Consider the following 27,425-nt stretch of genomic DNA (forward strand, 5'->3'; position numbering starts at 1 on the left):
ATTACACACTGTAATACTATTAATAGAACATCACTTAATCATGATTTAATTTTGGGGTATTATACCGTGTTGCGCTACCTACATATTTAGCCAGAGTTTTGGACAGCGTTACAATGTCCATCATCAGGGCAATCGATTACACACTGTAATACTATTAATAGAACATCACTTAATCATGATTTAATTTTGGGGTATTATACCGTGTTGCGCTACCTACATATTTAGCAAAAGTTTTGGACAGTGTTACAATGTCCATCATCAGGGCAATCGATTACACATCTGCCCTGATGATGGACACTGTAATATTATTAATAGAACATCACTTAATCATGATTTAATTTTGGGGTATTATACCGTATTGCGCTACCTACATATTTAGCCAGAGTTTTGGACAGCGTTACAATGTCCATCATCAGGGCAATCGATTACACACTGTAATACTATTAATAGAACATCACTTAATCATGATTTAATTTTGGGGTATTATACCGTGTTGCGCTACCTACATATTTAGCAAAAGTTTTGGACAGTGTTACAATGTCCATCATCAGGGCAATCGATTACACATCTGCCCTGATGATGGACACTGTAATATTATTAATAGAACATCACTTAATCATGATTTAATTTTGGGGTATTATACCGTATTGCGCTACCTACATATTTAGCCAGAGTTTTGGACAGCGTTACAATGTCCATCATCAGGGCAATCGATTACACACTGTAATACTATTAATAGAACATCACTTAATCATGATTTAATTTTGGGGTATTATACCGTGTTGCGCTACCTACATATTTAGCCAGGGTTTTGGACAGCGTTACAAAGACCATCATCAGGGAGATCAATTACACATCTGCCCTGATGATGGACAGTGTAATATTATTAATAAAACATCACTGAATCATGATTTAATTTTGGGGTATTATACCGTGTTGCGCTACCTACATATTTAGCCAGGGTTTTGGACAGCGTTACAAAGACCATCATCAGGGAGATCAATTACACATCTGCCCTGATGATGGACACTGTAATATTATTAATAAAACATCACTTAATCATGATTTAATTTTGGGGTATTATACCGTGTTGCGCTACCTACATATTTAGCCAGAGTTTTGGACAGCGTTACAATGTGCATCATCAGGGCAATCGATTACACATCTGCCCTGATGATGGACACTGTAATATTATTAATAGAACATCACTTAATCATGATTTAATTTTGGGGTATTATACCGTGTTGCGCTACCTCCATCTTTAGCAAAAGTTTTGGACAGTGTTACAAAGTCCATCATCAGGGCAATCAATTACACATCTGCCCTGATGATGGACACTGTAATATTATTAATAAAACATCACTGGATCAGGATTTAATTTTGGGGTATTATACCGTGTTGCGCTACCTACATCTTAAGCCAGAGTTTTGGACAGCGTTACAAAGTCCATCATCAGGGCAATCAATTACACATCTGCCCTGATGATGGACATTCCAAGATTATTAATAAAACATCACTGAATCATGATTCAATTTTGGGGTATTATACCGTGTTGCGCTACCTACATCTTTAGCCAGAGTTTTAAAGTTTTGTTTACAAAGTCCATCATCAGGGCAATCAATTACACATCTAAAAAATTACAACATCTATCTAATAATACTATAAAAATACAAGACACGTTACATTTGTACTAATCGAACAAAAAATGTAGTACCATTTATGAAAAGGATGGCCATTCAAAGAATATGTATGACGGGCTGCTAAAGTATGTCCATTTGATATAGTTCGGTAAAACCGCATGTGTTGTCTCAGTACTCTATTAATTCGTCTCTCTATTAAGCATCTGTCAAGCATTTGAACAAAACACACACATATTTCTAAAAAAATTCATGAAATAATTTTGGTACCCACGTTATAGCTTATCTGACATAAGTAGTTCCAATTTGAAAATTTAGGACGGTTGGTTTCACAGAAATTTAACAATTCATCAAATTTCAAAGTTAATTTTCAAGTTCTATGAAAGTCATTTTAAAATTATATTATTATGTCATTATGGACCAGTTGCTTCACAGAACTGAAATAATGTCAGAATTTGAAAATCAAGGATGAAATTTGATGAAATGTTCAAATTCTGCAAAACAACCTGTCCTAAGAGTTCATTGAACTTGAATGTTACGCATTTCGCAGGAATATTTCACACATTACTTACTTACCCAGGCACCAACAGTCGAAATTAGTATGTTTAATGATGTACTTACTGATATTTTTGTTACTTGTTTTTGGGGTGTTATGCCGTGTTGCGCTAACTCCTTCTTTAGCCAACGTTTCGGTCAGCATTGCAGTGTCCATCATCAGGGCAGATGTGTTATTTATAAATATAAAATATATTTGGGGTTTATGGGGTGTATTATTGGTTTTTGGGGTGTTATGCGCAACACGGCATAACACCCCAAAAACAAATAACTAAAATACTTTTGGCCGTGAAAATCTTAAATCATATTTTACTTACTGATAACTTCCAGAAGAAGTTGGAACATTTGGCGGATAGGAAGAAGTCCCGGATTATTCAAATCACTATTGCTGGTCCCGCTGTCTCTCATCTGCGCCTGGTGGGAGATGATCTGCAGACCCTCAGTGACCATCTTCTCATCGCTCCTGGCGTACGAGGAAGTCAGGCTGAGGCGGATCAGATTGAAGCAGTAACAGAAGGCCGGGGCGCTGAGGGTGTGACTCTGTTTCCTGGAGAGTTCTTCCGAGTCCTTCTGGGAGTCGTGGTACTTCTTGCGGGAATAGGTCCTCCAGTGGAGGAGCTCCACAGTTCTGGCGGCCGCATCCTTGAGGTTCTCCTCGTCCCAGCAGGGGTCCAGGTCGCACTGCGGCTTGTAAAGCCTGAGAAGGGAAGAAAATAATTCAATCAATTTAAAATTAATATTATTAAGGATCCAAAACGAAACTTTTTAACATTAGCTTCACACAGGAGGACATATGGATGCTGTATGGAGGGTGTTTTTAGGAAATGAAGAGGAGGTTCAGGGAAGGAAAAGGTACGAGGGGTGGGTTGGAATCTGGGGGTTAGTGTGTCCCGGAGTGAAACACCAACACCCAAGTATGAATCCATCCCTCCCATTGAAGTGCAAGATGATGGGTCGAGTCTGGCTGGAGAGGTGAAAGGGTATCCCTCAACCAGCCTGCCAGATGCATCTTCCTCCAAGACCTGGACAAATCTTACCCCATGAACCCGGGCACCCCTGCTAAGTCACCAACAAGGTAGCAAACCGCTTGGGGTGACCTATGACAGTTGGTTATCCAATTAATGGTACCCGGGGCGGCGGTACCTATACCCGCCTCCCAAAATGAAATTTCCCTGATACGGAAATAAATTACGCAGAGCGTATCAACTCAATGCAAAACAGGACCATGAGGAGTGAAGGAAACTGGTTCATCAGGCAACGAACGACTTAAGAATGTAAACAATAGTATTCCTTACCTCAGAGTAACATGAGCGATGAGGTCTCCCATGGTCTGAACATCATCGGGCCAGAAGGCGGGGCGCAGACCCAACACGAGTTGGGCGGCGCGCGGGGCAGCCAGCGGGGAGCGCAGCGCGGCCAGCAGCGCACGCATCAATACCGCGGCGTGGTAGCCCAGCGCCACCGAGTCTCCCGCACTGGCCGACTTGATCAGACGCTCCACGCAGCTGAGGCGCTCTTCCAGCTAGGTATAAAAACAAACAATTTAATGGAAGTTATACGAAAGAATTATTCATCGACGTGTGGGAAATTTTACAGAGAGATAGGCAAGAGGATGATTCCTCTTAAGTAGAAAGAGGAGGTTTGAATCCAGTCAACCTATGTTTAACAATCTTGTGCGTACACCTGCCCATCTCACATATCAGCTACCCCGAGTTGACTACAGTACAATCTGAGGATATCTTGTGAGATCTGACAGGACTGATTTCAAGGAAAAGCGCTATTCAGTCCCTATAGAGTTACCAGAGTTAACCTTGTACAAATCTCAAGTGCTTCCAACAATTTATTTTGTAATACTTGACAAACCTACTTGATTCTGAGCAAAGGAGGGCGGTCAATCTGACAATCCTCTGTTAACAGACCGATTGCCATTTCTAATGACGCAATGTAGGCACGACGAGTCTGTTCTACAGGCATTTCAATGGAGCCTTCTCTAAGGAACTAGCAGCATTGATCCCCTGTGCACAGGTGCACACACAGGAAACTTGAGTCACACAAGCGGAACACCCATTCACAGTTGATGTTGGCTTCATGAGAACGGGTTGTTTCTTGTTTCTGAGTAAGTCGGCTCGTACGTGGAACGAGCTACCGGCATATGTTTTTCCTCCTTCATATAATCCGGGTACCAACCTTAAGGGCTGCCTCACAATGCTGTAAAACTGGGTGACGATATAGTTTCCCTATCTTTACACTGTGCAGACCGCTCTTGAAAGGTGTTGCATAAAAAAGTTCTACTTTCAACACGCATCAAAATGTTTCACGAGAAAATAATATTACCAGAATATATCTCATTTGTCCTGATGATGGACACTGTAATGCTGTCCGAAACGTTGGCTAAAGAAGGAGGAAGCGCAACACGTTATAATACCTCAAAAATAAATCACTTTATTACCAGAGTAAGTTTCTGCCTGATAAGATTTTCCTTGTTGGTCTGAAGCTTGATGGCCTCCTTTTGTTTGGCAGTGAGTTCCTTGGGTGCCTTATTCTTGCCTTCCTTCTTCTTCCTGTCCTCCAGCTCCCTGCGTAGGATTAGCTCTTCCTGCTGGTCCTTGAAGGAGTAGGCCTTGCTCTCGCGTTTCATGTTCATCTCCGCATTGTCATCGCCACTGTTCAAGCAAGTGAAACAGTGAATTACAAAACCTGACTTGGTGGAAACAAGATCTCAGTATGTCATTTTATTACAAGATGTTGTTTTCAGAGACTTAGTTAACATATTTTTTATGTCATAAATTTTCAAACAAAAAATAAACCCCAATGGGCAAGATTGGGATCGGTGACAGTTAAACGCGACATTACTGAAATGTATTAACAACAATATTTACTTACCCTGGAATGACACTCTTATCATACAACTCTCCCTCAGGTGTGAGGTATGTGAAGTATTCATCCCTGGTGATTTTGAGGAGTTCGGGATCCTCGAGGGTGTCAGTTATGTAGGTCATGAGGCTGGGAAGGATCACCTCTGGGTTCTGCTGCACCAGTGTTGAGATTACATTGTTGTAACTCTGAAAATGAATAAAATAAATTTTTGTTGATACAGCTTAAATAGAATTATTGTTTCCCATCTCCTTCCTCCCTCAATATCGTCCTCTCCTTTTCCTGAAGAGCCGCCTAATATTCAAGAAAGAAGAAGAAGACAATATAGTTTGTTTTGGCTTTTGCCAATTATTTCATTCGTATTCTCAGAACAGGGTACCCCAGTAAGGTTCCCATTCTTTTCGACTTTGGTAAAAAAATTATTAAAAAAAATAAAAATTATAGTCACTCTCGAAAATGCTTGGTCCGTGTCAATCTAAGAAAAATCTCATTTTGCATTACCAGATAGCGTCGTAAATGCGTGGCAACCCATAACTCTCCACAAGTGAACGAAGTGCGTCTGCGGAGTCCTGAGGCTGGATTACAAGGAAGGATCTTCGTCCTTTCATAAAATTGACAACGATTTACACAATCAAATTAACTCAAACATTCTGATATTTACAATACATTTGGGCTGTTAGAGCGCCCACATAAATAATAATTCAATTAGTCATTTATTAGCTTGTGTCAGTTAAACTAGAAAAAATTCAACAGTCATAAGGAGATACATAAATGATTAAGAATTGTTGACCTCAATAAGAGGCATTATACTAACATTGTTGCAACGGAAACCAGCGATGTAGCTGTTCTTGATGTTGTTGGAGAACTGGCTGATGAGCTGCTTGGGTTGAAGGTCCAAGTATTTGACCATCTTGAGCCAGATGGTGCGGTTGACGGTGACGGCCAGCGGGTGGTGGCACGCCTGCACGGCGTCCACGGCAAGAAGCTGTCTATCTTCCAGGGTGTACTCTAATCAAATTAAAAAGAAAACATGATTTAATATGATTTTTGAAAGAGTCAGTAAATTACATAGCTCCCGTGAGCAATCTGTGTGCCCAATTTTCATCTTTATTCTCTCGTTAGCAGCCCAGTCCCGTTGATAATGTCCACTGACTCCACAACAAATCCTTCGAGGTAAAAATAAATAAATTGTACAGTGATACCCACTAAACGAGTTCCCACGTAAAAAGTTTTTGTTTTTTGGTAACTTCAAACATAAAAATAAAAAAAAATCCTAATTTATTCCACTCAAGAAGTTTATTTTGTTCGGTTACTTGGAAAATCTTAGAAGAGAGTTTCACTTGAAATATGTATCTTTGTTGACAACATTATTTATTTATTCAAAGAAGAGAAGAGGGCAGAGACCTGGCGGGTTTGGATTTGTTCAAAGAAGAGAAGAGGGCAGAGACCTGGCGGGTTTGGATTTGTTCAAAGAAGAGAAGAGGGCAGAGACCTGGCGGGTTTGGATTTGATTTTTATACAAATCTACAGTTTTGTTCTGAGATAGATGAAATTTTACACATTTGACCACTAAAATAAGAGGAAGGTCACTGTCTATATTAGCTTTCTAAGTACAGGGTTTTCCAATAAGAGGTGTTATTTTGATATTCAATCGTAAAAAATCAATGGTTTCGTTGCTTGTGTGGCACTTAGCGCCGTCTTGTTGAAAGTAAACGTTGTCCAGATCAATAGCATCCAATTCCGGCCATAAAACATCATTAATCATCTCTCGATAGCGCAATCCATTCACCGTAACTGTTGCTCCAGCCTCATTTTCGAAAAAGCAAGGTCCAATGACTCCGCCGGACCATAAACCGCACCAAACAGTCACACATTGAGGATAGAGAGGCTTTTCAACAATAACTCTTGGGTTTTCCGAGCCCCAGTTGCGACAATTTTGCTTGTTGACGAAGCCACCGAGGTGGAAATGGGCCTCATCCCTCAAGATGATTTGCATTTGATTCACTCAAGTGAATTTTAATAATTTCAATGCGTTGTTGAAGCGTGTATCGGTCCATTTTTATTAATGGCGTAGTTTCTACTTGTTAAATGTCAAAAAATGACAGCTTCAAAAGTAACATCTACCGAAATAGCGGGCTATTCAAAATAACACCGGTATGACATAATAAAATAATAAATAAATAATGACCGGTCGGTGGCCGAGTTGACATCGCGCTTGGGTCCCACCCAGGCGTAGCGTGTTCAATTCCTCGGCTGGCTAAGTCCTCCATCACAACACAAGCAACATTTTCCGCTTTCTGTGGTGGTAGTAGGAGATTTTCAAATATTGTCAGGTTATTCGTAACCTGGGAATGTTTGTCTTTCTTTTAAAAAAAAAAAAAAAAAAAAAAACACCTCTTATTGGAAAACCCTGTAGTTGTGCAGCTAGTTGTGGTATAGTCAGTAAATGAGAAGAAAATAAGTGATTCAAACACAATATAACTAGGGAGCTTCCACTTTAAAACCTACCTACACTTAGAGGCTTACAACATTGCACACTTGTCTAAAGAACTTCATAAATAGTTATCACATATCGAAAAATATTGATAAATCATTTATTTTGTGGGTACAAAAATCTACATATTTACTTCAAAAATATGTATTAGTTTGTTAGTCTTGTGGCTGCTTGAAAAGTAAGGTGTGCCAAGCTGTAATATTTTTTAAGCACCGAGAATAAAGGTTTATATATTTTTAAAGCATGCATTATCTGGAGTTGTATAAATATATAAAAATGAATGAAGTACCTTTATAAGAGCAGATAGTGGTGATGGCTTCGATGATGGCCTTTCCCAACACGTCGGATTGACACCCCTCCACTCCGTTCTCCGTGCCGTTGGTCTGCTGCTGCTGCTTGCCGCCCTCCAGGTTGATAGCCACCTGCAGCACGAGGGCCCGGGCGAGCGGGGCGGCCTCGTGGCGACAGAGAAGCGTGCGCCGCATGCCCTCCAGCGCCGCAGAGCGCACCGCCTTGGAGGGGGACAGCACACACGACACTAAGGCGCGTGTCACAATGGAGGTCTTTGGGTCCACGTCGCCTGGGTAGTTGCGTAGAACCTCGATACAGATGTATACGATGGAAGTGAGGACTGGAAATAATTTTTGTAAAATAAGTTATCAGAAAGTCAAGAGCTTGCTAGTTAGTAAAAATCATCACGGAAAGGAACTGGTACTGTAACAACCAAAAAAATATTTACACTTATTATTGACTGAGCAACTCGACCGCTTTATATTTCATGTCTTTACATTCCGGGTCTGGTCAATCTTGACAAGATGGTAGCCGTGCTTGATAGCACCTTTTTACTCCGCCAGAATGTGTTTATGAGCTCTGGTGCATGAGCTTAGAGTATGAGTAATTTTAAGTTAAATTAAAAAAAAAAATTAAAAACTTTACTTTTAACCAAATGGTACCAGAATTATTGCTACAGGACCCAGATCGACACAATACAATATTAATGTACTATCCAGACAGGAGTACTCCTGTCCCGGTGTGACCAGTACAACAGGGGGGGACTGAATTTTTTGGATTTAAAACACATGTGCAGTGGCGGCTCATGACTTTTGGGTGTAATAGAGTGCTAATATGACAAAAAATTGCCTTATTGTTGTTGTTGTAGGTGAAAACGATTTTTTTTTCTAAAATTCGATTTTTTGTTTGAAGATTTTCAGGAAATTTCAGTTTCCTGAAAATCTTCATACAAAAAATCGAATTTTCGAAAGAAATAAAAAATCGTATTCAGCTACAACATCTATAATGCCATTTTTTGTAATATTAGCACTCTATTACACCCAAAAGTCACGAGCCTCCACTGGCTCCGAGTATGAGGAGGTTTAGTTTAAAAAGCTGGTATTTACAGCCATCTTGGTTTGTTCCCCTTTCCCTGATTGGCTGGTCTGTCAATTTGAACGTCTATGGCAGTGGCACTTATAGCAGCGTTGCAATCCTGAATCACATGAACTAAATAATTACCATCATCGGTGGAGGTGGCCAGGAACTTGTCCTGCAAGAAGACTTGCTTGTCCTTAGAGGTGATGGCGTTCCACACGGCCGTGTGTTTGGACGGCAGTTCTCTGTCATCGTCGAGCTTTAGCAATATGTAAGCGGCACAAGCCCCTTCGCTTACAATGGCGTTCTATAGCATAAACAAGCAGTTGTCAAAATATTCAAAAGCAAACAAAACAAAGTGACTCCTGCAAAAAAACACCAATTCAGAATCATTCCTTAGTTAAAGAGGGTATTATTATATATAATACCTCAATTAAGGAGCTGAATGCAATAACAATTTAAAAGCACACAAACTGTTTTTGCTCCCATCGCTTTTTGGTATCTCCAATCCCTTCTTTATTTGCTGTGTAAATATTACTTCCTTAAGTTTTACACAGACAAAGCTACACGCAAAAGTTTGAACACAAGTTAAAACGATCAAATAATTTGAAAAAATTATATGTGTTTGTCAAAATGTTTGAGTCTGCGGCTTTGTTTGACGTTTGCGCTACAGGAACCAAATTTGATAAACAGGTTAAACTAAGCCGCAGACTACTGAATATTTTGACAAACACGTAAAATTTGGCAAATTATTTTGATTGTTTACAGGGCACTTTACAAGTGAATACTAAGAATTTCAAGAAAATTTGAATGTGTTTTACTAAAAATTACAATTTGCATCATAAGTTGTTATTGCATCTAGCTCCTCAATTGTTAGTGAATATTTGAGTTGAGGTCAGTTAGATTCTTTAACTCTTTGCACGCGGCCGTATCAACTGTTGTTACGGCAAAAAGTCTATACTCACACGCGGCTGTATCAACAGTTGATACGGAAACTTTGAATGCCGATATTCCAGCGCTCTTTCATCATAAATGTATTTCTTGCTCACTTGGACATTCGTAGAACTATCACGATGCTGACATCTACAAGAATTTCTCAAAAATAAAATTGTATTTCATAAAAAAAGATCGATAATCAAGTGCGCCTCTTCGCGCCTTTTAGTTTACATTTTTGTCAACGGATGGCGTTAGTACTAGTATGTCATTCACAACTTTTCATAACTAAAAATGATGGCGAAACGATAACGGATGGCGTTAGTCCAATTTTGTTATTATATTATGTGACATAAAATTTAAGTGTTCAGTTTTAGAAAAAGTTTTCATAACTAAAAATGATAAGTGATCATGGTGTCCCACTTGTATCTATCAACGCAGTGGCCTAAGTACATACACGCCGAGTGAATGGCAGGACCACATTCAAAAGATACGGTACGTCTTCGTATGAAATTTTATGATTGTTTTTATAAACATCTAAGAGTGTTGACAGACGAGGATTTGTTTTCATATTGTGGAGAATAATCTGTTCTGTCTATATAGTCCAATAAATCATGCCAGAATGCTATAATTTGACATTTAATAGCGTGCATAGGTATTTGAAAATATGTACCGCGTACGGGTATAGATAAAACAGAGCAAATTAACGCGTTCAAAAGGTTAAATACATATCGACAAACCCTACGTAAAGTCATTTATGTTCAAATCTAATCATTTACAGCAGCAAAATTAAAAAAATTTAAAGACATGTAATTTATAATTTGATGAAATCTTACCTGGAGTGGTTGTTGAATAGCTTTTTCAACAGATTTCACAAGTATTGGAATGATAGCTTCCTTATTCTTTGCCGAAACAGTGGTCTTGTTCAGGCACTGGCCCAGCCATTGAAGGTAGCTAATCTTTACCAGTTGAGTTGAGGATTTGAGGTTTAGGCCTTTCTGAAAATGACAAGAAATGTACAAAATATTAGCAAGATTGTGTACAGAAGTAAAAATGAAATAATCATAAAGAATAATTTGTACCTTGAATGCATCCAGAACATATTCCGGCAGTTCTCCGGTGATTTTGTTGTAACTCCATAAGGTTAGCATTTCCAAGCAATAACACAAGGTCTTTTCATGGCTCTCTGTTTCCAGGGCTTTGAAGAAATGTTTGGATACTTCTGCGTACAGCTTCATGTATTTGTCACCAGTCTCAACAGCATTGCAACTGAAGAGGCCAGCTCCCTAAAAATAAACAACAAATTAAAATGTTATTATTGTTTTGCGCGGGGGGAAGAATGAGTGGTACTGCACGGTGGCTGAAACTGGAGCCAGTAATATGGTTAAGTAGGTTTTAGGCAAATCTTTGAACTTTTTTATTTATTGTTCTTCAAAGTACAATCCCATTAAACCGCAATTAAGCAGTTTGTCAACAGGATGTTCATGTTCAATTACAATATAACATATTTTCATAATATTATTACTTATTACAATACAACTTATACATCATATTTATCACCAACCACTGGCATAATCAAAAGTATTACTAATACAGAGTATCTCTGCTTAGTAGTCATGTTTTCAGCATATATCTGAATCTCTGAGGTAATTCGCATTTTTTTATATTGCTTGGTAACATGTTGAATATTTTGGGCACGTTGTATTCCAGGGTTCGCTGTCCGTATTTATTGTTATGTTTTGGTACAAGCATTCATTCATTTTTTGTGAAACTAGTATTATGTTCATGTTCGACTTTCCTGTTATGTTCAGAGTAAGATATATGCTGAATCAATATTTTGTGCCATAATAAGGCCTGTACCGGTAAGACAGTCAAGTTCCGATACAATAATGATATGTTTCGCCTCTGTGAAAATATCTGTTTTGGAACTAGTAATTTAATCATAGAATTTTGTACTAATTGTAGGTAATTTAAGTTAGTTTTGCAAGAGTGTCCCCATGTGGTTATTCCATATCGTAAAGTAGATTCTGCAAGTGATAAGTAAATTATTTTTAAAATATTCACAGGAACGAAACATTTCAATTTGTACAGTTTACCCACTATCGCCCTCAGCCTTTTACAAATTTTGTTTATTTGCAAGTCTCATTTAAAGTTGTGATTATAACCTAACCTAATCTTTCAGGTCTTTCAATATTTTTGCCCAGTTTGCAATGTTTCAGATGTATTTCAAATGTGTTGTATATAACTTATTTTTTTTAATTTTCCCTAAAAACAAATACAGTTTAGATAAAATTATTATTATTAAAGTGAAAATATTTTAAATAAACATTACTAATTCTAAATAATGCAAGTTTAATACATATTAAACATGAAAAATATTGTCAAAAACGAGTTTACTTCATTTTTACTCCAAACGTAGAAAAAACTGACAGAACTCGATATTTTGTGTTACACATTACCCTTTGGTATGATTTGAGATTTTCACGGCCAAAAGTATTATAGTGATTTGTTTTTGGGGTATTATGCCGTGTTGCTACCTACTTCTTTTTATTACAACAATTTAATTTAATAATTTTATTAAAATTACACATCTGCCCTGATGATGGACACTGCAATGCTTGGCTAAAGAAGGAGGTAGCGCAACATGGCATAATACCCCAAAAATAAATCACTATAACACATTACATTTTGTTGAGGAAATTTTTAAGAAAACTGCAACTTAACTTTTTATCGCATTCATACATCAAAAAATAAATACTGAATTTTGAAGTTAAACCGAATGTTATGTTAGCGGCGCAAAAATTGAATGACTATTTTTGGGATTTTATTCATGGCATCCAGTACATGAAAATATTAGAGCCAAACTGAGAACAATTATTATTTCTCTTTCTAACGTCAAAAAAATTACATATTTCCGCACGATAGAAAAAAAGATAAATATACTTTCATAAAATATGGACGCTCGGTCATATAAGTCCCTAAAACGCTTGAGCGGTTAAATGATAAGTATGTATTGTTACCAGTAAGACCCCAGATTTGTGTTCAACCAATGTGAGTTTTCCGTTAGCTCCATTGAATGCGTCAAATATTTGCTTCACGATGGCAGCGATAGGCTCGGCTTCTGACAGTTTTGCAGCCAACACATTGCAAGTTTTAGAAGCCTCTGATCGTACTACTTCTTCCTTTGAGTGCAAATTTCCTGAAGAACAAAAAAATATTTACGCATATTTTAAAAAGAAAAGTAATCAAAATGGTTCATGATTAAAATATTGAGTTAGCAAGATAAAACATCTATTAAATCATTTGTACATCATAATGTTATCGAAGAAAGCAAACACTTTGTGGTTTGACATTATATAAATGGAATTTGTTTTAAACCACTTTATTTGAGATATATGTCGACCGGTTTCGGTTGCACTCAACCTTCTTCGGGACAATGGAAATATAAACTTCAGGACAATGGAAATATAAAGTTTATATTTCCATTGCCCTGAAGATGGTTGAGTGCAACCGAAACTGGTCGACCTATATAATTCAAATAAAGTGGTTTAAAACAAAGCATTTTTTTTTCATTTATATCATAATGTTTTTGATGGCAGTGAAAAAGTATCAGGTTCAATATGTGCCTAGGGGTTGACATTATTTGCTGATTAATCTTGTTCTTCTTGCTGACTACAAGTAGTTGCTCAACTGACTATATATGCCAGCAGAAAATATTTTTGAGCTGATCAAAACCTCAATATTATGCTGACCAATTAAATGATAGATAGCCTTAAAAAAATAAAATAGAAATAACGTACCTATTAGATTTTTAGTGATGTCTACAGCAAATGGATTAAGATCGCATTCCATATTCATTATGACATAGCCGATACCCTCAATGATGATTTCAGGATTTCGGAGCATGGACTTCTGCAGAGCCGGAAGAATGGTATTCTTGAAGTCATCGCTGGTCACTTCCACGAGGAAATCACGGCAGCCTTCAATCAGCATTGGGTTTGGTCTAGTTTTCACGCTAATTAGGCTCTTTATAAAGTTCTCTATGATTTTATCCTAAAAAGAATGAAAAAAATTCATTAACATAAAAACAAAGTGAAAGATTTTTCATGTGGTACTGCTAAGTATCTCAAAACTGCATCAAGATATTGAAACTGGGGAATCCCCATTTTTGGGGAATGTTGTAAGGCAGAAGAAAGTGGGGAGGGAAATGAAGAAAGGATGGTTTGGGAAGTACCTGACTAATCGGGTCACTAAACACATCAAAAACCATTTCAAACAATGCTTCAATGCAATTTAAATACTTAGATACTGAAAATATCTTTTACTTAACACACTTTAATCGGGAAGAGTAGTTCTACCCGTTCGGTCGATTGATGCTTAACGTCGGGAAGGGTAGTTCTACCTTCTGCGCCTGCCTCATTTCAATGGCAGAAAAGAAGAAATTATCTGATGTTTTTATATGAACATTATATACCAATCTCTTTATAAAGGTCCCAACTATATGTACATAATTATCAAATTGCAATGTAAGTCTTTTTTTTGTATTTATCTTGGAGTCTTTTGTGTACATCGATATTTCAACTAAAATGGCTATTATTATTGAACACCTGACACTTGATGGGTATTGCGTTTGAAGATAAACGAAATAAGTAATTTAGATAACATATTCTGTTATTCTAATAATTCAATTCCTGGAACCAGGGTTTTTATGACCATGAAACCCGAAACAAATCTTTCTATCTCTGTTCCGCACCCACTCAACTTCTAGGTGCGAGCGAGAGGAGAGTGTCGAGCATTTAAAAACAGCAGGTATCGGCAAACACAGTTAGGCGGACTATAATAAATATTTACAAGTGCGTGCCAGTTTTTAAAAAGCAAATTGTCCTACGGTTGTGTTCCGAGGAGATAATATTTATATTTGCTTTTTCAAACCTTTCAAAATGGATAAGTGATAACGAAAGTGATAACGAAATCGTCGCAGATAATTTATCTGCCTGTTCTAGTAATTATTTGCCTGAATTCCATAGTGAAAGAGAAGAATCTAGTGGAAGTGAAGAAATTCCTTGTAGGAAAAGAATGTCAGTGATGCCATTACAGTTCAGTGATTCTGAAGAAAGTGATATGGAGGAAGAACAAGGAAATATTAGATGAACAATTTTTAGACGTAAACTGTAACTGATTATATAAAGGTGATTAAAAACTTAAACCTAATAGTGTATGGTGAAAAAAATAAACAATATTATGTGAGCAATACGAGAAGCATTCTACGCTAAGTGATTATTCTAAATTTCATTTGAAAAAATAACCAATATTATTAGCACGTTCCGATGGTTTTGGTCCGCTGTATCGTGCGAGAGGCAATTGCACACGTGGTATTTCAATGAGTAATAATGTGTTACTCTGACGATACTTGAGAAGTGGCAATTGTTTTTGTTTTTATAATGATTTGGGCTTGGTGAAAATATAATAATTTGTAATTTTATAAAATTGAAACCTAGTTTATACTTAAAAAATTGAACACTAATGACTCAACAATGACTTTGTTTTCGATTTATTATGTTGCATTAGAAATAATACTTGGTTTTCAGCTACAAATTATATAGCTTGGGTATGCTGAGTTAGTATGTAGAAAATTTTATTGAAATATTTCCATTATTTACGAAGATATAGCGATTTAAAACAAATTAAACAAATTCGCGCGGGACCTTTATTTTCGCCCGTTTTCAGCGGTCAGCCGGCGAAAAAATAACCCGATCAAAGTGTGTTAACAGTCCTAACACATCACCAGGTTATTTTTCATAAAAATGACACTGCACAAAAATACAAATATTATTGATTACAGTGATCACCAACTTAGGCATCTACTGGTTTTGAAAAGGGGGTTCAAAATCGTATCGTGTCAGGCACCGTTTGGCTCGGGGCTGACCCTGGAAATTGATAAATTAATAATAAATAGGTAAAATGTTATGATTTTATTTACCTTGAACTCATTGTTTGGTGGTCTCTTTAGTTCTACATTGTACCGATACACAGCAGCAGCCATGATGCAAACTTGAGGGCCCTCTGACGCCACTATTGTTTTCATCCATATTTTTTCACTGTCATTGCCGAGCTTTTGCCACATATAGTGGAGCTGTAAATAAGAAAAACCTCTTCTTTAAGCAAGTCAAATAACAATAATTGTTATTAAAAAAAAACATTCATCCTATAACGTAGTGTATATCCGTTCAAGGAAAATTAAAACACACTGAAAAACGAAAGCGATTTTTCATAGATAAATTTATTTCAAAACAAAAAACACTTCAGTGCTAACATCAACATTACTTTATCTAGGTACCTACTCCGATTCATAATACCAAAGATAACAGCAGTAAATGATGATTTAAAAAATAATCAAATATTATTACTACTATATACTTCATTATTTAAAAGATGACTGACTTACCGCATAGTATCCCTTATGGTTCCTTTTGGTTTTACCGTGGGCATTAACGGCCGTGAGGAGCAGAGCCTGAGAGGCCACCAGGGAGGGAAGGCTCGCATGATCCAAGTTTTTCAGTAGGCCATTTTCAATCAACACACAGGACCATCTCAGAGCGTACAAACTACTTTGGCCGGTGCTTGATCTATAAAATGATCGCAATTTAGATAAATACTATAAACTATGTAAATGTCATATTATTTATCAGTTTAATTTAAAAAAAAAAAAATTTCAAAACAATTCTTCATATAACTAGTAACTTTTACACATTTGAACACACAAAATTTACAAATTGCACAAATCTTATTTTGAAACGATCTTGTAAAAAGACACCAAGGCAATCAATTGCAGCCATGTTTTTACTTATTTAACCTAAAAAACTAGCTGACGTTTAGCTTCAAAGAAAGTTGTACAATCTATTAATTTTACACTCACGATGGAACAAGGTTTTTGTGCTGTTCTGCAATGTCCGCGAGCACAGGAACAAAGTGCTTCAGCATCCATTCTCTGTGCTGTTTGACCAAATTCTGAATCAATTTTAGCACAAAAGATTGTGAAGTTGCATCTCGATATCGTTGGAGAGTCCCTTGGATGGCTCGACACAGTCCTCTTATAATTTGTTCATTGATACCTGCAAATTAATATTGCCGTACTGATAAGAAGCTCGTCAGATATTTGACTGGTAACTGAAAGTTTGTATAAATGACAACTTACCGGGGTTTGACAACACGTCGCACACAACCTGTATCACTTGCCGCCTTTCTTTTAAACTTGATGTTTGGATTTTTACAGGCAGGTCTTTAAAAGCCTTGGCTAGCTGTAAAAAATAAACAATTTAACAAATGATCACGTCAGTTATTGGAAATATTTCGTAAATGCACGTGAGAACTTACCTCAACTTCTGCCATGTTTTCTGACAACCATAGAAAAACTTACAGATCAGGTGAAAGAGGAGAATTATCAAAAACCACCAAAAAATCCAAATGAGTTATTTTTACATAGATGAAGATAGACTTTTAATTTTTGCAATAAATATTTTGCTATAAGTTTAATAATAAAATACAAACATTTTAGCAAAATATATATAAATATATTATGATTTTTCACGGGACAGTCTGAATTCTCCACAAATCAGGTCCGATTTTGAAAATGGAAAAAAAAAATGTGTTAAAAATATTATACTTCACTACTTGTCTGAATTTTTGAAAAAACAGTTAAAATTAAATTTAATTCGGTAAATTTTGGATAGGGCCTGACACGCTTATTACGAATAATTTTTAGAAAAAAACTTTATATTCGCCTTAATTACTATAAAATAACACTTTTTGCATTTCGGGCGGCGGAAAATTATGCATTTTGATTTTCAATTGCATAAAACCAAAATTCACTTCGCGAATCGATGTGGCGACAACGCGACGCCATTAGGAACGCACTGTTATGTTGGTATCACTGATGCAAACAAGAGCTAAATACGACCGTTGCTATCTTCAATATGGTTTGTGATACAAAGGAAAGTGCCCCTTAATAACGCCTGCTCGCGTCAAGGCAAGAAAAACATCCCAGTTTTCAACTAGTTTACCGGCTACGCTAGGTTTGTGTAACATGGTTTGTGATACAAATCAATGTATCAGGGATACCAACATAACAGTGACGTACCTAATGGCAGCTGATTGCCGCTGCATCGATTCGCGAAGTGAATTTTGGTTAACGCAATTGAAAATTTAAATTCATAATTTTCCGCCGCCCGAAATGCAAAAAGTGTTCTTTTATAGTAATTAAGGCGAATATAAAGTTTTTTTCTAAAAAATATTCGTAATAAGCGTGTCAGGCCCTATCCAAAAATTACCTTTAATTCAAAGCACATCCAAGTTCAAGAGTTCATTACAATTGAATTAGACTTACGCAGGACAGACACAACCGAAAATAGTATCCTTGATGATTCATCACCCTGTTTAGAGACTTGAGACTGAATCTAGATCAAGTAAAAAAATTATGTGTTCTTCCTGTAAAATAATTCTTAATGGTAAAAAAGAATACGTTTACTTACAGGAGGAATACTTTGATACTTTTGCAACATTGTACAAGCACAATATACAGAGTGTTAAGGGTACTTGACTTCATGAGATTATTTGGAGTAAAAAATGTAGATGAAATTTTGGTCTCCGGTGACATGTTTTTTTTTCAATTTAAATCAATGAATCAAAATCAGTAGGTATTCGACAATTAGGACCGGGGTGTGGACTCAGTCGGTTACTTAGGATGAGTGGTCAGTGACAATAAGTGGAAGTTTTTTTGGTGTGATTTAAAAAAAAAATTGAAAAAGTCACCAGATTCCAAAATTTCAATAACCTTTTTTTACTCCAAATAATGTCAGGAATCACTGGCTACAGTAAGTACTGGCTTAAGTACGTCCCATAACACCCTGTACATTATTTAAAAACTATGTAAATCAATACCATGTTAGTTTAAAAAATAAAAAATGGTAAAATCGTTCATTTAAGAATAAAAATAATTATAAATATTTGACATTTTCTTTAAAAAGAGTGACAAATAAAAATGATTTTTTTCCAAAAAAGAGGATTTCATGTGGGTAAATTAAATTTTGAAATCGATTTTAGAACATTCTGGATGGAGTTTGCTTGCCTTCTTCTATAAGAAAATATTGTCACAAAATGTAGATTCCTACGAATAAGCCCGTCGTCCCATGAGTCGGTAATGAATCGACATAAACCGAATACTGCGAGTCCCTGCGTAGAAGAGTTCCTCACTGAACTGCACTGCAGACCGTTACCTTACTATAGCGTACTTAATTTTCTTCGCAGCATTTGTTTATATCGATTGCTTACCGACCCGAGAGACGACGGGCTTAAGGCCCATGGGTCGCTAAGGAATCTACGTAAATTGATTTCTGTTAGAACCGGTAAAGAAGTAAAGTTCGCTAAACTAAGGTAACAGTCTGCAGCGCAGTTCATTGTGGGCAGAACGATCAGGAGGGCGGCAAATACAGCGATCTCGTCATGTTCATACTAATTCTCACCATGAATTTCATTACAAATATTGCAAGCATTGTCTCTTTTTAATTATTCCATAACGCATAACGCAATCCATTGACATTGAATGGTAATCAGCAATGAACATTTTTTGTTGAAAATTTGAGGGAAAAATTCAGAAAAAGCCTTTTATTCTAAAATATTGTATTATTTGTTATTTATTCAGTAACATTGACAACCAATCTTTTACATTTATTCAATAAAAAAATAATTACAAAACAGTTATGTGATGGAATGTGAATTATTTTAATAAAATCAAACATAAATGGTTTTCTTAAGAAATAGAAAATAATGTATGTAGCACCCATATTATAAACAAAATTACCTGCAATTTGATGGTTGGGGTATACCGCCAAAATGATTCAGCCTTTTAATAAAATAATTAATTTGCTAATACACATCATAAAATAATTTGTTTTAACGATTAACTAGTCGAATGATGGCTACCCATGTTTAGGTCTCATCGCTCTTTGCCTTGAGCGATGGCTACCTAAATTTAGGTAGGCGATATTTTTCCAATTTATTTTTAAAATTCTGCAAAAACCTCAATTATCAAACTTAAAAATATGGGATAAACAATGAAATGCAGGTCGATTTATTGACTTTAAACCACACAAAGCAGTTTATACGTTTCCATATTAATATTTGGAGGTACGATTTTTTGAATAAATCCAACACGGAATTCCCGGAAATCTCCACTGCTCACGTAATTTATTTTGTAAATACCCCATCGCTCGAGTGGTTAATTACCTGCAGCACAGCAAAATACTATTCAATTAAAATTTATCAAAGTTGTAATGCCAATTTGGTATACATATTTACAACATTAACACTCTTTCAAATTGACAAAGATTAATTAAATATTTTGTTTAATCACCATTCACCCCTCCTAAATAAGGTCCAATTCAGCAATAATTTGATGAATCCTGAACAAACATCTCTATATGAATCAGATACATGTATATTGTATGCATCAGCAGCGGCCATCATAAATAAAAAACTCAAGCGGCCATTAGTTTAAAATTAGGTAGGTACCTGCATATTATTTACAAATTAATTATATAGTTCATGACTTGCAATAAGCGTAATATCATAATATTTGTACAGATACTGGTAAACGAGCAAGATAAATTGTCTATTATTGCCAATTGCCGATCAATATCGTTTTGACCATCAATAATCTTGCAGGGTAAGGTGTTGGCCGTCAGTATTGCTATGACTCGTAGATTTTGCCGTAATGTAAAAGACAAATTCACAACTCCTGCAATAACTTGTACAAATTTGGAAAAAATTCAAAGTTATGACAGTTGTGGTAGTGTGCGAAAAGAGATGCACATACACATATATAATAGAGCGAGAAGGAAATAGATTTGGCCAGGTAATATCGGTAGCCATGTGAACTAGCCAAGACAGGACAAAAATAGTCAATACATGACAACCTTGTCAATACCAACAATATGGAAATCTTTATGAAAATACATTGCTGACAAATAATTGTTATAAAAAGTTGCTCGTTTACCAGAGCTTTTAGCTTTCACATGATTTTTCGCATGTGCAAAGCTAGCTAAAAATAACAAATAATTTTATCTGCTCAAGTGACCAGATATATAAACTTAACTAGATGGCAACACCATGACAAAAAAATGTGCAATTTGTGAGTTCACTGTGTATTTGACGTCACCCCAACAAGAAAAAAATTTATTTGTGATATTTTGTAGAACTACAATCAAATTTTTATTATCGTCATTTAAATCTTAGTAGGTTAGTTATCAATAATAATTGTCTGTTTCAAAGATTTTCTATAAATAAATTGCATTGTCAGTTGTTTTACCGCAATTTGACTTCCAAAGGCAAAACATCATTATATTTCTTTAAGATGCTGTCAGATGGTCAGAGAATTTGTTGGTATTTCCGCTTTACAATAAAATCCAAGTAAATGGAATATTTCTGAACGCATCCCAAAACTAAAAACTGTTTTTGAAAGGTGATCAAATATGCTTTAAAATTGTACTTTTAGAAATAAACATATAATTTTAGATTTATTAAAATTTTGAATGCAAACAGACAATTTAAAAAATGGCACTTTACGTATTCTCATCTAAAGACTGAACTGAAATTACTGATAACAAAAAAATGCAAATTTTATTAGAAAAATGTATTGTGAACATATTCCTCAGTATAATAACCTCAATTTTTTGTCATTTCATATAAAAATAATTATTAAAAATATTCACAAAATATTCTCAAATTGCGGTCGGAACTTTTGGTTTCATAAAGGTGTACATTTCAATTCTTTTGTAGTTATCTTCTAGATTTGAATATAAAGCGTGGTGTTTTCTCTTTCTAACACTGTCTAAATTATGTTTCTCACCATGATAGTAAGGGAGATACAATGATTTCTATTAGACCAAAAGTGCTGTTCCCAAAAGCGAACAAATTATTTGGTGTGAACACCACTTTATGTATTTGAATTACTACACCATTGTGACAAAAGCATATATTTTTAGTTAAGTATGATATATATTATGTAGTAGCAAAAAAATAACTAATATTGTCAAGATGATATAAATAAGTTACAACAAATACCTTCTAATTACTATGCACTAACATTTATATGAAATTGCTTGATTAAAAATATTGCTTGGTACTGGAAGTGTTGATGGCAGTTTTAAATGCATTTGGCTAAGCCAATACTATTTTACTAGATGTAAATCAATGCAAACATTAAAATCAAGGTACAACATTTAACAATTTTCGTATACATTTAAATTTTAATATCATGCATGCAAATTTTTAGTTTAGATAATTTTAAAAGTTAATCTATAATAATTTATTTTTAACTACGTAATATATGATTAATGGTACATACATACTTATTTGATTATTGAAGACAATATAAGCGATTCGTAAACAAAAATTTGAAGCAGAAAAAGATACGGTCACATCTAGGACTTGAACCCAGGACGCTTGCTTTGGCGGGAAACCGCTCTAGTCAATAGATTAAAATAAATAAGACACTGTTTAGATTGCATTTAGTTCGGGTTGAATCTTGCGATCAAACATTTTTTTATTTTTTTTTTATAGTGAATACCTCACAAGAGTCCCAACTGCTCCCGTCTGGAGCCAGTGAGACTATGGCATCCCCAATTGGGGGATGTTGTGAGGCTGAAGGTAAGTGGGGAAGGGAAAGAGGAAGGTGGGGAAGTACCTGGCTATTCAGATCTAGTCACTAAACACGGCTAAAGCCATTTGGAGCAACGTTTCAATTCTGAATGGTGGTCTTACACCAGGGCGATACTGGTAGTATCTTCCACTCTGGAACGTGCCGCAAATATACTATATATTATTTTAATTAATTAATTGTGAAATAACATAAAGATAGCAGCCAATAAAAATGTGCAGTGAGAAAATGAAGACAATGTTGGTGGTTCTTATTCGAAGTATGATACAGTTAAATATGACCGAAGGAGATAGGGTCCCATTAGCTCAGTTGGTAAAGCAGTGCCTCGGCAAGGAAAGGGTCCTGGGTTCAAGTCGTAGATGTGACCGTATCTTTTTGTTTCAAATTTTCGCTTAGGAATCCCTAATATTGTCTTCAATAATTAAATATTACAATTAGAGGTTTTACGCATTAAGTTATTCCAAAAATAAAAAATACATACTTATTCCTCTCCAGTTGTGACATGGACATAATAGTTGCTTTATTGCTGATGGTTTAAATTAAAATAATCCAGTATATTATACATGGTTTCCGGAAACTAGTGGTGCAAGCGGGAAACTGGTGAATAATAATTCTTCAATAGTTGTAAAATTACTCTGTGGCGTCATTTTCATATAATAATAATTACAATATTTGAAAGATTTGTATAGCGCCATTTTTGCCAAAATGACCTCAAAGGCGCTGAATCTATGTATACATCACATTTGGAGTAGATTTTGGGATTTAAATTTTATTGATTTGAGCTCCTTACTGTCTTTTAAAATACATCTAAGCGTAGCCCGGCTCAATTTTTTTTTTAACCTTTTAGTTGCCAAAAAAAAAAGAAAAATGCTTGAAATTTTATTACTTTTTGGGTTCTCTGTGTGATGCAGATTCACCAGTTTCCCACTTGTAATACTATTTTCCGGACACCGTGTACTTATACATTATGTATGCAGTTTACCCACAAGTAAAACGGCAAAGAAAAATAATAAAATAAATTGGTTACAAAAGAAAAATTAAGCGATGCCATACGTAGTAATGCAAAATCATGTGTTTTTGGTTTGAAAATTTGGTCGCCTAGAAATGTTTCAGATGCTTTAATTAAATACTGCGAGTAAAATACATCTTGACCTTTGAAATAATCGAGTATTTTTTAGATAAGTCTTTTTATAAGCCCAGAAAAAAATAATGTATACGGCCTATAAAAACTGCTTTAAAGTTTAAAACCTCCTAAAAACAAACTTTTCTTACAAACCCATTTTCGGTTTTGATTTTACTGTATAATGTGGAAAATTAAGTTATTTATAAAATGATCGAAAAATAATTAAATATTTATGGCTAAACATCCACAAAATAAAATAAGAGGCACTTTTTGGCCATGTTTTTTTCTTGCATAAATCAAAACAGGCGGATAGCGTTAAGAGGGAAATTAAACTTTATCGCCATCTACGTAAGGGTTGGTATTGATAGCGGTTCAATTAAAAATATTACACTACGTAGTGCATCGCCTTGATCATTAATCTGAACACAATTTTTTTTAGTCAAATTCAGATAAAATCAAAAAGTTGGTAAGAATAACAAAGTGTTTTTATATATAAGAAGTCTTGTTTATATATTAGAAGTCAAAAAGATATGGGTCTTCTTCTCTGGCCAATGAAAAAATTGTTTTGCAAAATTGCCGGGCCGCAAATCCCACGTGATTGAACTCGTCAGGGTCCAGACAAAATCACGATGGCAATGGTGAAAAAACAATTACTTAAAATTAAAAAGAATATGATACATACAATAATAATTAAAAACTCTGCTGTTTTCTAGAATGTATAAATTGATGAACAAAAGCTTCCAGAATAAAATGCGGAGATGACTCAACAAAATAATTTTTTACGAAAAAAAAAAAAAAACATTTAACTGTAAATTTGCATTATTAAATTTGATAAACATTGTTTTAGCATGAATCAATTCGGAACAGTCGATATGTATCCCTGTGTTGGTTAGAATGCTGATCATGGGAAACAATAAACAGGAACAGAATATTAGTTTTAAAACTAGCTTTTCGTTAAAAAATAAATTTACATCTAACTTTTAACAAGTAAAATATGAAATCACAGTGGAAACCATTCAATATTGAACTATGGGGACAGAGATACTTTTAATTTTAAAAAAATTGCAAAGTGTATTTGATGCCATAATGAAAAAAAATAAATTAATGTATGTTCTGTAACAGATAATATAAATAAAAATGTAAATTTTTCGAATACACATGTGTTTTTATATACCTTTATTATATAGATGAAACCTGTGACAGGTAAAACATGATATTTTGAAAAACAGCGCCATCTGTTGGACGTAAAAGCAACATGCGATATTGTTTCTATATCTGTACAGACAGACTGAGCCAAGCAATGCGTGGCGGGGTAGAGCTAGTAGGTAATATTAAAAGTGAAATAATAAATTATTTATAAGCAATAATTAGTCACCTGAACTATCCATATAAATTGAAAATATCTCCCGATTAAAAATAAATACCTTCTGATGTCCGGTCAGGTGCTCTGGACCACTGAGCTACGTCGGCTTATATGATATTTCAGGCGACTAATTATTGCTTATAATAATTTGTTATCCTTTGTGCTATACATAGAAAAAACCTTGTATTATAAACGTCAGTTTATCATTGAAAAAATAATAAAAGTGAAATGTTTAACCCTCCAGGTGAGCCAGTTTAAAATTGAAAGAGTTGTGGCAGTATTAGATGTAGGCCTGTGTAGATACATAACCACTCGAGCAATGGCTACCTAATTTTAGGTAGGTGATTTTTATGAATTATAAATTTAACGAATTATTTTATTTATTTATTAACCCTAAATATACGGTAAAATCAATGTGGATTCATGCCTTAAGCTGTTCATATATCTCCGTATTAATATTTGAAGGTATGATATTAATTAAATTGAATGGTTTAATCAAAACCCGAATTCCTGGAAATCTTCATCGCTCGAGTGGAAATAGAATTTTTTGTTTCATGTTAACCCATAGGCTGCTATGAGCATCTATATGCGATTCAGAATACCAAGCCGGCGCTGCCACAGACAACAATACACACTTCGTCTCTCAATACCTGGTACCGCTAGCTGTATTCGGGAAGTACGTCACATCCCTCGCTCTCACAGCCCGACCCGTTTGCACTGCTTGCAGGCCCCAATACAAATGTATGTATCAGTGGGCTCACGATACATCGCACTTGGTTTTTGTTGATACTTTACCGACCTGTGGGACGTGGCTCATAATTAACTAGGCAGCGATTAATTACGTAAGAAAATAAATGTTTGATTTATGGAACCAGAAGATACATAATAATATTGAAAAATTTCCACTGTACACGGTTAACACAATTATATACGATTTGATGCTCAGCATCATACTTTTAGAGTATTTGTGCCATCAGCTAATCAATTCACAGTTTATTAATTATTTGTCATATCATTTCATATCACGGTAAAATAAAAGAAGATGTACATACAACAATTTAAATCGACAACATGTAAATAGCAAAAGTCCCTTTCCTTTTAAAAAATTTGTTTTAAAGTCATTAGATGAAGCCATTACCTATAAATCTATAAAACAAATTAGATTCACTTAATATTAACAATAGATGCATTTCTCTTCGGAGTAAGTTTAATTAAAAGCCTAATTTACAAGAGCCTGAATCTTATAGTATACACAACTTGCAAACGGATGGAAAGAATATCCCTTGAAGACGGCATGATCAAGTGCATTAAATATTAATTCAGTGCATTTCAAGAGTCAGAGTGAGCACAAAAGTGAATTAAATACGCCAAGCCATGTTCTGCGGCATTACATCATTTTTGACTATTAGAGACAGTATTAAGAAAAAAAATCTGACTTAATAATGTCATTACCAACACACAAATGCAAATACAGCAATAAAGCGTGGGTTAACTTCATTGATGGTGGTGAAATAGAACAAGTCTACGAAATTTATATTGACTCTTGTCATTTAGGATTCAGAGAATAGGCAATGTTTTCCTTCGGCAAGGGCTTATAATTTTTTTACACAAGGATTCAAAAGGAAAGCAACTCCGCTTTAGTATTTATTGCAGTATAGCATATCCGTAACTTTGCGGCACAAATGAATTGAGTTCGTCATTATCACAGTCTCGTGCACAGGGTCCATGCCAGCAGGGACAGGCATGTGTCAAGCTCTTCTCACTGGGGGTTGAGTTCTGCTGCCTCGAGGGCCGTCTCCGTGGGGGGTAGGGGGGGCGCAGGTGGGGGGGAGGGCGAGGGCAGCGCTGCCGGGGGGGAGGGGCCCGCCTCCCCGTCCCCTCCCACCCCACTCTGGGGGGTGCCCGGGGGCTTGGGCAGGTGCGGGGAGAAGCTGAGCGTGGGAGAGTCCTCCTGCGCAGGGCACTCAAAGTGGACAAGGTGGAATACCTGCAAAAATAAATAAGGTTAGAAGACAGAGCAATATTAGGTAATGATAGAAGAATAGTCGTTCTGCATTTTAGGCCCGACAGAGAGATAGTGAGTGAGCTCTGTATTAATATTGACAGTCCTGCCATCGTTGCCACTATTAAATTCCATGTGCCAACTAGGAACACAAGAAAAAATGTACATTCTTCTGCAATACATATACTATTTTGGGGGTACTATTGATATATTTATTGATTCCATTTATAGAACTAAGCATAATCTTTACCAGCACTTTGTTGAATCCTACAAATTATGGCAGTGTTGGTAATATAGTTTTAGTGATTTGTCTTATATGTAGTTTTGATCTAGTTTCTATATTATTTTATGTTACTGTTACATG

At 35.6% G+C, this 27,425-nt stretch overlaps 2 protein-coding genes across 5 annotated transcripts in view; both read right to left on the minus strand.

The window, feature by feature from the left end:
* l(3)80Fj (lethal (3) 80Fj) overlaps positions 1–17,258 on the minus strand; it is a 29,897-nt gene extending 12,639 nt beyond the window's left edge. The window contains exons 1-16 of the mRNA XM_089634156.1: positions 17,236–17,258; positions 17,057–17,159; positions 16,778–16,973; positions 16,307–16,487; positions 15,842–15,994; positions 13,662–13,914; positions 12,882–13,060; positions 10,944–11,147; positions 10,698–10,859; positions 9,073–9,235; positions 7,850–8,191; positions 5,881–6,074; positions 5,076–5,254; positions 4,642–4,855; positions 3,488–3,714; positions 2,510–2,889 (exon numbers count right to left, since the gene is read on the minus strand). Coding sequence (XP_089490282.1) covers positions 2,510–2,889; positions 3,488–3,714; positions 4,642–4,855; positions 5,076–5,254; positions 5,881–6,074; positions 7,850–8,191; positions 9,073–9,235; positions 10,698–10,859; positions 10,944–11,147; positions 12,882–13,060; positions 13,662–13,914; positions 15,842–15,994; positions 16,307–16,487; positions 16,778–16,973; positions 17,057–17,159; positions 17,236–17,250 — 3,145 coding nt within the window. The 5' untranslated portion in view covers positions 17,251–17,258. The remainder of the gene's footprint in view (positions 1–2,509; positions 2,890–3,487; positions 3,715–4,641; positions 4,856–5,075; positions 5,255–5,880; positions 6,075–7,849; positions 8,192–9,072; positions 9,236–10,697; positions 10,860–10,943; positions 11,148–12,881; positions 13,061–13,661; positions 13,915–15,841; positions 15,995–16,306; positions 16,488–16,777; positions 16,974–17,056; positions 17,160–17,235) is intronic.
* Positions 17,259–19,451: 2,193 nt separating this feature from the next.
* The window catches only part of BTBD9 (BTB (POZ) domain containing 9), a 30,724-nt gene continuing 22,750 nt past the window's right edge, over positions 19,452–27,425 (minus strand). For all 4 annotated transcript variants that reach the window (XM_089634159.1, XM_089634161.1, XM_089634158.1 and 1 more), the window contains one exon: positions 19,452–27,046. In XM_089634159.1, coding sequence (XP_089490285.1) covers positions 26,819–27,046 — 228 coding nt within the window. In that variant the 3' untranslated portion in view covers positions 19,452–26,818. The remainder of the gene's footprint in view (positions 27,047–27,425) is intronic.

The sequence above is a fragment of the Hesperophylax consimilis genome, chromosome 8 (genome assembly GCF_061612785.1).
Source record: "Hesperophylax consimilis isolate HC1 chromosome 8, BYU_Hcon_1.0, whole genome shotgun sequence".
In the NCBI taxonomy this organism is placed as follows: domain Eukaryota; kingdom Metazoa; phylum Arthropoda; class Insecta; order Trichoptera; family Limnephilidae; genus Hesperophylax; species Hesperophylax consimilis.